Here is a 12,550-nt window from a genome sequence, read left to right as displayed (position 1 = left end):
CGTTCAAGTGTTCTTACACAATTCATCTATGTGTGTGTGTGTATGTACCATGCACCATATGTTTCATGCTTTTTCCACATTTGCCTAACTTTCAGCGCCAAGTGATTGATGTGGTGTTTATGGAGTGTTTAGAATTTCAATTCAATTTGGTAAAACCATTAGGGACTTTTCCAACGAAATGTTTTTCCGAATGACCTGATGATTCATCTTGAAAGCACATCGAAGGTGTTATCAGTGGTTATTAAAATGGTGTATATGTATGTATACACGATTCAGAGAAATTGATGAAGTCTTGAGTTTTATAAACCGAATTTCAACAAAAAGTTCAGGGAGCTTTAATCTGCTTGGAAGTTCACTTTGACTAAAGAATTTTTATACACCAAATGGATACAAAACCACTTCCAAATGGTAAACGCAAGACCAACAATGTAGCAATGAAATTATAACAAAAGATCGATATGAAAGCTCAAAAGCTTTAAAAGCTTAGTTCTTCTGAAAATAGAACTACTACGGCTACTTACTATAAAGAGCTCCTTTTGGTTAAAATTTTAAAAGCACATATAATTTCCTCTGCAAAAGCAAGGTAAAGGCTGTTTGAAATGAAAGCACAAAAAACTCAGTAATACTAAAAATATCATAAATACCCTCTAAAATGCTCATTTCATTAAATTGTTCTAAAAAATACATCTTTAAGCTAAGTGAAAGTACCGTATAAAAGCTCAAGGCTTATGAAAGCTTTATTTGGTATAATTTTAGACAATATTTTATATAATAGTTTTAATGAAATTAGATATCGAATTAAACTCCATTAAAAAAAGCTTGAAATGAAAGCTTACGAATCATGTGAAAGCTTTGAATAAAAGTTTATGAAGCTTAAAAATTATTTAACGGAACAACAGCCGTTTTCATACTAAAGAATATTTAATAAGGTGTAAGAAAGCTTCATGTGAAAGCTCAAAGCTTGTTAAAGCTTGAGTTCACTAAGTGATAGTTTCACCATCATAAAATAATTTGGTTATATTTGAGAATGAAAGAAATTTTATCTACAAAAACTGAGAGCATATTCAGATAACTTTAAGGCTTAGCGTGAAAGCTTGGGAAGTTTAAAACATTTATAAAACCTAACTCAGAGATAAAATTAGTTTTTATAACTTAAATCCATAACAGATTCATTGCAATGTAATACATACTAAATTTTTTTTGTCAAAAGTTGACTTTCGAGATATATTTCAATTAACTTTAGCTAAAGTAATTTCAATAAAAATTTACTACTTACATTTCTCCAAGCTGGCGTTGCAGAATTTTAACGCATCATCCAGCAGATGCATATGCATATAGCTGGCGGCGGTTTCGTTGTTCTTTTTCGCCTGCAAGTCGGCGCCCCACCATTTCTCCACCAGACGCCGCACTAAGACATCTGGCATGAATTTCATATTTGCCGCAGAGCCACTTAGTGAGGCCGCAATGCCAGCGCCGCCAGCACCGCCACCCGATGCCGATGAGGCCATTGTTGTGGTGGCCGTGGCCGTCGTTGAAGCAACAGTTGCCGTCGTCACGGTCGTTGGCGGCGTAGGCGTCGGCGACGGCGTCGGCAGCAACTGCAAGCGTGTGGGTGCAACAGTTGTTTCCAATCCATCACTGCCACTGCCGGTAGCACCAAGTGAGGTACGTGCTTGGAGGCGTCTTCTAAGCAAGGAATTATCGTTGCTTGGTGACGTCGTGTTGTTCACAGCAGTTGGCGCATAAGTGGAAATGTTTGTTAATACCGACGCAGAGGTGGATGCATTTTGTTGTGATGATGGCAAACGCGGCGCAGCGACGGGCGCTGGCATCAAGTAGGCGCTTGCAGATGATAAAGCCGCCGCCGATGATGTTGTAGCAGTTGTTAATGTGGTGAGCATCGAGCTGGACGTGTTCGCGTAACTGCGCGCGCCACTCGTTACCTCCGAGACAAAGTCATCGTGACTGCTGCGCGGAAACTTCACATGACAGATGTTGCATTGCGTTATGGTATCACAACACAGTCGACAAAAAGTGTGTCCACAATTCGTAGTCACCGGACAGCGTAAGATGTCATTGCAAAGCGGGCAAAGCAAGGGATCGTAGTCCTCGCTTTGCGTCGGACTTGGCACACGTAATAGTTCTCGCATAGGCGAATGCATATCCGTCAAACCCGCGCCCACGACCGCATCCGGCACCGGGGGTGTAGTGGCCGTAATGCCACATGGCACCACACCGGACGCGCCGGCGCTCCAGTTGGCGGAGCTACGTTCATATTTCACCTTCAATGCGGACTCGAGCGCAGTGCTATCGGAGAGTTTATTCGTGCTCACCACGGACGTAGCGAATAATTCCTGACTACTGTCGTTGGCCGACGCGCCTATTTGTCGCACGTACGTTATCAGCGCGCTCGCGAATGTATTGAGACGGTCCAGCGGTATGCAGCTATCTAACTGTTCGCTGGCTATAAATGCATATACATCGAATGCCTCCAAGAGGCTACCGTAGCGCGTCAGCGACTCGGCTAGCAAATAGTAGAACTGCAAATTGCTGCTAGGCGTGAGATCGGTAGACGTATTGGATGCATAGCGCGCACCCGCGCCCACCAGTAGTGACGTCGCGCCCAGCGCTGTTGTCGTGGACTTGTACGCGCTGTCGAATTTGCTACCGCTGCCGCCCTTTAAACACTTGTTATTGCTGCCGCCATTGGCGTGGTGGCGCGCATGTAGATGCCGCTGCTGCGCGAGGCGCGTAAAATTCTCTGCCGCCGTTGATTTACTGCGCTTCGCAGCCTCCACTTGGCGCGGCAGCGCAGGCTTGGACGCGGTGCGCTTTATTGCGCCGCCGGCGCACACTTTCGCGGAGAAGCCTTGTGAGAGTGGCATGTTGCTATTGGCGTTGCGTTTGCTTCTAATCAGAATGCGACTAATGCAGTTGTTGTTGTATTCACTTAGGCGTGGTTTGCTCTTTTGTAACAGCACCTGCGCGTGGTCACGTAAGCAACACGGATGCTGCGTTACAGTGTCGTTATCAAGTTTGTTGCACTGCGCACACTGACGCGTCGCAACAACGTCGCTATTGACGTTCTTGGCGTTAACAATTACTTTTGTTGGCGTCGCTAAATTTACGCTACTGTTGTTGTTATTAAATAAGTATTCCAAATGTTGTTGCTGTTGTAGCTGCTGCTGCTGCTGCAGACAGAATTCAGTGAGCGTTACTTGTTTGATTAGAGCGTCGCCAGTAGTTGTTGTATATTTCTTAAACACTTTGTATTTATTATTATTTTGTTGAAATCGAATTTGATTTTTGCAAATTTGGTTTGTTTGCTTCACTTGTTGGCTGTTCTTTGCTTTGTTTTGGTTGTGTTTTCGCTTCTTTTTGATTTGATATTGCTCAGTGGCACTTTTTGACATTATTTGTTGCTTCTTCACTGCAAAATTGCTTCTTTTTCTTTTTCTTCGTGTAAACACTATGCTCTTGCTTTGTTGCTACACATTCACTAAGTAATAGATTTTCGCATTTTCGCGTTTCTTTTGCACAATTCTTATTTTGTTATTTTTATTTTATTAATTTATTTTTATTCTGTTGTTGTTTTGCTCTTTAATGCATAACCTTTCGTTTTTGCGGTGCTTTGGAGAGAAGGGAATGGCAAATAACATTTTTATTAATTTTTTTTGTTACATATTTTTTATGACAAGTTTCATAAGGGGTAAATGGCATACGGTGCGTTGGCTGGCAGGCTGGCTGCGGTTTAGTACGTAACTGAACCCGATTACCCAAAAAGATTATCCTCGACTTTCAATAATAACAATTTACTGTTTTCAAAATGTGTTCACAGGTTCTATTGAACATTTCGGAGTTTACATATTTTGACAGTTTGCATTTTAATTATGTTTCAAATTAAATTCAAAATATACGAAAATTTATAATAATAAATATTTTTTTTATAAAATCTGCTTTTTTAAGTTCTAAATATTTATTTTTGATTATGGTTCTTATTTTTTCTTATTTGTTTTGTATTTTACTATACCTTTTATATCAATAAAGTTATAATTTTATTTAAATAATTCCGATTTTTTCAAATGACTTTTTTTTTGTTAATTACAAATCAATTATTATTTTTTTTTTTGTGGATTTTAAAATTTTTTTTTGGAATATTTAAAACTTTTTTAAATATTTTTTAATATTTTTTAACTAAATTTTTTTTATCAATGAATTTTCAATTAATTTTTTTTTTAATTAATTTTTTTCATCAATAAATTTACAAAACATAGAGATTTCAGTGAATTTGTCTGCCTAACTTTATTTAATTTAAAATTCTTTTACTAAAATATTTGTTTTAAAAAATTTTCAAATAAATTAAATTTTTTTTAAATGAATTTTTAATTATTTTGCAATAAATTTTTTAATAATTTTTTTTTTTACTAAAATATTTGACTTTCACTATAAGAGTTTTTATAAATTAAAATTTTTTTAACTGTTTATTTGTGAATTTTTAATAATTTTCTGTTAAAACTCTTTTTATTAATTTGTTCTTTATTTATAAATATTTAAGTTATAATGTCAATTTGAATAAAATATTCTTCATCATTTTTTTTACTATTAATTTTATCACTTATTTTTTAAAATAATTTTTTTTAATAATTTTGAAAAAAGTACTCTCGACTAAAAAAATTATTTTTACTTATAAACTTTTTATAAAATTATATCAATAAAATTTTTGTAATCTTTTTTTATTAATTAATTTTCAATAACAATATTATATTTATTTTTTATTAAATTGAAAGGTTTTTTATAAATCTTTAATAAAATTATTATAGAAAAATTGTAATTATCTTTTCTTATCAAGAAATTTTCAATAAAGTCAATCATAATCTTTTTTCGTTTTATCATCTTGATATTTTAAACTTAATAAATTATATCAATAAAATTTAAATTATCTTTTTTATTAATTAATTTTCAACACCAATTCCATCTTTTTTTTATATTCTTTTGAATTAAGTTTTTTTATAATTCTTTAGTAAAATTCTTAAAAAAAAGAAATTTAATTATCGCCTTTTATCAATAAATTTTCAATAAAAACAAATCATAATTGTGTTTTGGTTTTATAATTTTGATATTTTTTTTTAATTTTTAATAAAATTATTGCAGTAAAATTTTACTTATCTTCTTTTATCAATAAATTTTCCATCAAAAATTTATAATAATGTCTGTTTTTAGTAGGCCTCAAATTATTTTAAAATCTCATTTTATTCATCATTTATGTGATATTAATATCTGCATATCTTATTTTATAAATAAGTTTTCACTCAAATTTTTTTTATATTTTTTTATTTAAATTTTATCGTTTTTTTTATTAATTTTTAATAAAAGTATTACAAAACATGTTAAATATCTTCTTTTATCATTAAACTTTCAATAAAAGTTTCATAAGTTTTTTTTTAATTTTTTCTAAATATTGCAATAAAATTTTATTTTTTAACTTTTATCAATAAATTTTCAATCAAATTTTTATCTAACTTTTTTAAATTTTTTTGAATTATTTTTTATTAATTTTTTTAATAAAAATATTGCAATAAAATTTTATTTTTTAACTTTTATCAATAAATTATCAATCAAATTTTTATCTAACTTTTTTAAATATTTTTGAATTATTTTTTATTAATTTTTTTAATAAAAATCTTGCTATAAAATTATTTTTTATTAAATTGTATCATAAAATTTTCAATAAAATTTTTATCACATATATTTTAAATAATTTTTAAGTGAATATTCCAAAATCTTTTGTAAATTTCTCAACATTAAGCTCATTTTACTTATAATCTTTCCATCATTTTTCATTTCATTATTTATGTAATATCAATATCACACAAAACGCAATTTTTATTTCTTCAAAATATAATTGAAAATCCACCAAAAAATCAGGTTATTTAAAAACACACACTTCTCTATTGGTCTAATTCATTGCACGTTTACTTTCAGTTTTTATAAAAATTTTCCTTACATTTTTTTTTAAGAATTATCAAACGATTTTCCACAAATTCATATCAGCTAAATTAAATTAAGCTCAAAACGCTTACACTTTGAACTCTTAAACAATTGAAAACAATAACAAATTTTCGTAATTTCTTCGCCTTTTTTCACCGCATGAAGACGTAACACGTACTTTACGTAATACTGTTATAGATTTTTACACTTATCAACCATTACAATTGGCATTCTTTTATAACACTGAATCAAGCACAAAAACCAAAACCGCTGGCACACAATACGAATTTGTTGTTTTGCAATAATTCACTGTTATTTTATTGAAGTTATTAGGAATTGTGGTGAATTTATTTTTCGGCCAATTTGTCCAGCTGCTGGAGTTGATGCGTCCGCTTCCGACGACTTCAGCGCCGTATTTGAACTCTGAAATGTTTGGAGAAGAAGAATTTACGTAACGTTATAAAATGCTGTTTCAGTTTCGGTGGCATTTGTTGAGGTTGCTTTTGGTGCTACAACTACAAACATAATTACAACTGTGTATTCGTAGCAAAGTCACAAAACCGTATTTTGGTCAGGGTGTGCGTGCGTGCGAGCGTGCACGTGTATGGGTCGCAAGGCAGTTTAACGCCGCAAATGCCGTAACAGGAAAGAGAACGAGCGGCAAGTGAGAACAAGAGCGCAAAGAGCCACTCACAGTGATTGAATAAAAGAAAATATCAAAGACAAAATGAAATTCAAACGCAAATTCAAAGTCAATCACGAAATTGTTTATATTTTTGCTTGTGAGTGTGTGCGTGAGCGCGCTGTGGTTTTGTTTTGGTTACGCGCACTCTCCTCCCCTCCCCGCTACAAAATACTCAATGAAATTACGCACACATGTGCATGCAATGCCGTTATGAAATACAAATACGCCGCTCTCTCAAGCGGACGCAGCCATTGCGCTCATCCGCCTTCCAGCAAGCCACACATGCTCACAAGCCAACACAAACACACATACACATGGTTGATTATTTAACAATGCGCCTTTGAGTATTCTCTTTAACATTTCGCTTTTGATCTGACTAAACTAAAAACGCCGCTAATTGCTTACGTGCAACCGCATATAATCACGCTCATTTCTCGCAAATATTTGCGACACGCACACACACATACACCACTCACCACTCATACTCACACTTACGCTGCTGCGAAGCGGATTTCAATGGCACACAGCACAGCGTTGGTAAGAAATTGTTGCTTCAAATTTAGTAAATTAAATAATTAGCAATCGGTCTTTCGGCAGCAACAGTAACAGCAACAGCAACAGCGACAGCGACAGCGTCGTGTCATGAGTTCATGCGGTGCCAGATTCCAATTTAGCCGAGGCGGCTATTATTATAAACTTATTTATATAGCAATTTATTTTTATTAGTTGATTTAGAGCGCTCAATTAAGTGCGAGCGACGAGTGATTAGTGCAGAGACTATTAAAAGATCTGGCGATTGTGCATTTGCATGTTTTGTGTAAAAGTGACAAGGATGTAGTATACTGTTATGCCATAACAAAAGTATGAAAATAGGCATAAACATGAAAAAAACGTATAATTATAATACAATTTGACGAAGTGAAATGTGTATTAAACAAGAATATCCGTCACAATGAAAAAAGTTTTCCATACAAAGACTTCATTTTGATAGTTCAGTTTGTATGGCAGCTATATACTATAGCTGTCAGATTTGAAAAAAATCTTTAGAGATTGCAGCGTTATGTTACACAATAACCTGTACCACAGTTGGTGGAAATATCTTCTTAAATAAAAAAGTTTTCAATACAAAGAATTTATTTTCAATATTCAGTTTGTATGGCAGCTATATGTTAAAGCTGTCCGATTTAAAAAATTTCTTCAGAGACAGTTAGATTATATTACACAATAACCTGCATCAAATTTTGTGGAAATATCTCCTTAAATAAAAAAAGTTTTCAATACAAAGACTTCATTTTAAACGTTCAGTTTGTATGACAGCTGTGCGTTATTGCTGTCGGTTTTGAAAGAAATTGTTAGGATATTATAGCGTTGTGTTTTGTAATAACGTGAATCAAATTTGATGGAAATTTTTCCTTAAATAAAAAAGTTTTCCATACAAAGACTTGATTTTTAACGTTCAGTTTGTATGGCAGCTATATGCTATAGTAGCCCGATATCGGCGGTTCCGACAAGGGAGCAGCATATTAAGGAGATAAAAACGTGTGCAAAATTTCAGAACGATATCTCAAAATTTGAGGGACCAAAGGCAAATTTCCCTTTTCTACACACCAACTTGTTCTGGTTAAGAAACGAATTGTCTTCGAAAGCTCACTGGATATTTGCAGAAAAAGAAAATTGGGTCGCAAGAGCAATTATTATAAGCGCAGTACTCAAACTGCCGGTTCTTTTTGGAATACTTTTATGATATAATTAGTTATAAAACCAGTTAAGAACCAGTTAGTTCGTTTGGAACTACGCGCACTTCTTAATACTAAGTTTCTAGTGATGGTATTTTTGAAGTGTCAACGCCAGTATACACCATTTTCGAGTTAGTTTCGAAGAATATTTCCAATATGTCATTTCTTGGTAAGTTATACATAAACTCGGATATTCTACGTGCTTTTGCCACTTCGTGGACTACTACAATTTCGGGTCTCTGTGATTTGATCCTAAAAATAATTATTTTCAACGCATATATTCCATTCCTGTTTCAGCAAATCCCTTTGCCTAGTTTGAGTCTAATTCGAATTAATTCAAAGTTCAGCAATAGCGTGCTAATTTCTCTAGTAGAAGTCACTCGCATTTCGCAGCCCATAAAAATTAATTTCGCAATAAAATTTAAGTATCGGAAATTGCACAACAACATTATGAAATAAAAGCCACTTTCATTAGTAATTTGAACACGAAATGAATCACGTTCGCACTACGCTCAAATTGCTGTGTTTCGGTTCTTCTCTAACGGTGTGCGTATTTCACAAGTTCTTATCTATATTGCCAGGAGTCATCGCGAGTCATCTCGCAGGCGGATACACCCCACATATGGTATGTATGCATAATATTCGAACTTCGGTGAAAATATAAATTAAATAATTGGGCAGATAGTCGCATAAATTTTAGGAAAGGAAAATACATATTTACATGTTCATATACTTGTGTGTGAAAGTCCGATGTGAGTATTTTGACATTTGAGGAAGGCATTTGGTCATACCATGCATACATATGTATATATTTGGGTGTAAATGCTGAAATGAAGCATATTTTAGGGTACTTATGTAAGATATGCTCATATTTATATAAATATTTATATACAAGTATGTTTGTAAGTACTATATAAATGCGCTACTAATGAGCACATAGAGCCAAGTCTAGTTGAAAATATACATATGTCTCCCATATTCCCATAAAACTAACAGGCTAAATGAAATATACATATATATGTATACATATGCCAATCTCTATTTTCATTAAGGTGTCCATTTTTCCCCAAGTTAATTTTTTTACTTTTTGCTTAAAAAGGATAAACGTAAGAATTCTTATTTTATGACTAAATCATTTTTTTTCCTGATATAAAATATGGAATTTTTTGATAAAAAAAAGTGCAGTTGCAATTTTGAAAAGTTGATATTCTTATACAGAATTTTTCGTTCTATGAAATTGGTTTTAATGATTTCTTGCTTAAAATTATTCCTTAAAAAGTTATACTTAGTTAAAATTATACTATGAGTAGTGGAGTGCCATGTCGTATGAGCAACACAGAAATTATAAGAAATTTGCAAGAATGGTCAATACGTTTGAGGTATCTTTATTAGCGTAAAGCCCGCTTACGCATATGTATAATTCTAACTGCGCATAACATCCAAGAGAAAGGTTTTATGAACAGAATTAATGAGATCTTTTCTGTAGAGGCGTGATTTTTGTATTCGAATATTGTCTATTCAGGATTCTAGAGTTATCTGTTTCGGAGATAAGAAAATTGAATACAAAGGCTTGAAAAATGCTAAGTTAAAATAAATAAGATAAGATAAATAAATGAGGATTGCATTGCAACCTTAGATCTACTGTGCTCTCTCCTAAGTCACGTATTGATATTGATAAATTCCAATATACTCTCAGGTGCTAGTGAGGCGATGTGATCCCTATTTGGAAACATGTATTCAAGGGTCTTCATCCCACGTCTGCAGACTGCTACGCTGTCAATTAGCAGGTATGCTGGAGTTTCAGGTCACTTGCCGCAGAACCTGTAATTTGCACAAGAAGCTAGGCGCTTGTTATATACGTAAGTGCTTCTTGAGCTTGCAGTGGTCAGCGTAGAATGCGGCAAGCAGCCTGAGTTTGTCCCTAAGCAGATTGTTAACATATTTAAACTTGCGGAGGTTATAACCCACCTTTCGGAACTTGACTAATGCATGCCTTGTAGTTGTTGCCAAGACCTCTCTCTGCCTACTCCTTCCTTGCGGAGCAGCTCATTTAAGGCATGAGAATTCTCCTCTGATAAAATATAAAGGAAATATAAAACTACTTGGTCACGGATAAATTTTCAGCGCGAAAACAGAAAATTAAAGAAGGCGTCTGCAAAAAAAATTAACTTACAAAATAAGGGACACCCTAGTCTATATACAAGTATGTATGTATATACTGATTTTATCAGAAATTCTTGGAAACAAAATGTAGTAAACTCATTAGGAGCACAAAATATGCCTTTGCGCAAACATTAACTTTTAGCAGAGAGCTGATTGTAGAAAATATATATGTATACATACATATATAGTACAAAGAAAGCTTGGCGCTTCATACATATACACACAAAGCATACACAACTAAAGTATACATACACACATGGCATATTTAATGAATCCAGACAAGTTTGTGGAGGGCGCATCCCCATATAAGCATGCAAACTACTCAGGAGCTGAGAACCACGCATACGTGTAAGCAACAACAACAACAAAACAAAGGCAAAAGCAAACAACAAATTTGTGAAACCCAAAAAGCCAAGTGGCAAACGCTAAAGAGAATGCCGAGCAGCGAGCGTTAAGCATTTTATTTTTATTTATTTTTTTTGGTTTTTGTTGTTTCTGCTTCACAACTTTTTGCTTTGCTTTTTGACTCTGAACTTGTTGTGTTTTCATTTGTCTCGCTTTTGCCCTGCTTGTCGCCGTGATTTTCCTTCTTTCGCTTGCCTCTATTGTTATGTAAACAAAAACTTTTGCCGGGTGTCTAATACAAACGCACACACACACACGCAAACATACACACTGCTGCGAGTTGATGATAGACTGACAGCGTACACGCAGCTAGTACAAATAGCTTAAGTAGTCAGCAGCGGGCATGCAAACATTTCGAAGAAAGCAAAGTGTGAAAATAGTATTAGCCAAACATCAAAGTGTCCATCATTCTGAGTGAATATTAAGTTTCGCAGTTCGAAAATTAAATGAAAAATTAAGAATCTTTTATTGAATATAAAATGAATGGCAATTTATTTATGTATATTACTTGATTTGGTGTATTTTATTAAGCGCGTGTTTGATGCGTATGAGTGTATGTATGAATATGAATGTGAGTGCGAGTATGAATTTCATTTTGGCTATGAGTACGATAGAGATTCGGTTAGAATTTGTAGTAAAAATTATAATATTGGGTTAATTAAATAATTAAATGCAAAACAACGTATCATCAAAAAAAATGAAATTGAGGTTATATTGCTAACCGAAATATAACCCATATATAACCATTCCATAACCATTCCATAACCATTTCATAACCATTCTATAACCAAAACTCAATTTTGTTTCAATATTAGTGGTTTTTATTATATCGTTTTTCCTTCGCCTGTAAACTTATGAAAAGTGCTGACGTGTCGTAGCATTTTAGTTGACGATATGTAAAACAATGGAATCAAAACGGGGTTATTATACCCACCCTATACAAATAAATAAGTTTCCATACAAGAACTTGATTTTCGTCGACCAGTTTGTATGGAAGCTACATATATATACTATACTAGTTCGATAAAATTTTTTCAGAAACTTTATCGTGACCTTAGATATAATCCCTGAAAAAATTCTCGAAGGTACCTTGTCAAATAAAAAAGTTTTCTATACATGGGCTTGAGTTCGATTGGTCATTTTGTATGACAGCTATATGCTATACATATGTTCGGAGAGTGTATACAAATTAAAAATTTTTCCATGAAAGGAATTTGATCAGTCCGATATAGGAGATTCCGAGAAATGAGCAGCTACTTGGAGAGACTAGTTCGTCTATATGCAAAAACACAGAGGGACAGACCGACAAGCATGGCTAAATCGATTTAGTTCGTCACGCTGGTCTCTTACATATTCATATAGTATAAGCTTTATAGGGTCACCGACATTTTCCTATAGGTGTCCTTGTCGCGTAAATCGGCTCCGGACAGGTATATGACCTTGAATTGTAATCTCTAACCCGTTTGTAGTGGTCATTATCAGAGGTCTCTCATTCGAAGCTGTTTTGATTCTTTCATACATGTTTTTTACGTGGCGGTTGCCAAACCCAGTACACAACCCTGGAGAGGGATGA

At 33.8% G+C, this 12,550-nt stretch overlaps 1 protein-coding gene across 3 annotated transcripts in view; it reads right to left on the bottom strand.

Moving 5' to 3' along the window:
- Positions 1-12,550, bottom strand: part of LOC120777233 — an 82,447-nt gene that overhangs the window by 53,155 nt on the left and 16,742 nt on the right. Inside the window, exons 2-3 of one of the 3 annotated variants that reach the window (XM_040108416.1) lie at positions 6,081-6,411; positions 1,277-3,629 (exon numbers count right to left, since the gene is read on the bottom strand). In XM_040108416.1, coding sequence (XP_039964350.1) covers positions 1,277-3,413 — 2,137 coding nt within the window. In that variant the 5' untranslated portion in view covers positions 3,414-3,629; positions 6,081-6,411. The other 2 variants (XM_040108417.1, XM_040108415.1) reach the window with 2 other exon arrangements.

The sequence above is a fragment of the Bactrocera tryoni genome, chromosome 5 (assembly GCF_016617805.1).
Source record: "Bactrocera tryoni isolate S06 chromosome 5, CSIRO_BtryS06_freeze2, whole genome shotgun sequence".
Taxonomy (NCBI): Eukaryota; Metazoa; Arthropoda; class Insecta; order Diptera; family Tephritidae; genus Bactrocera; species Bactrocera tryoni.
The sequence above is the reverse complement of the archived record's forward strand: the minus strand, read 5'-3'. Positions and strand labels throughout refer to the sequence as shown.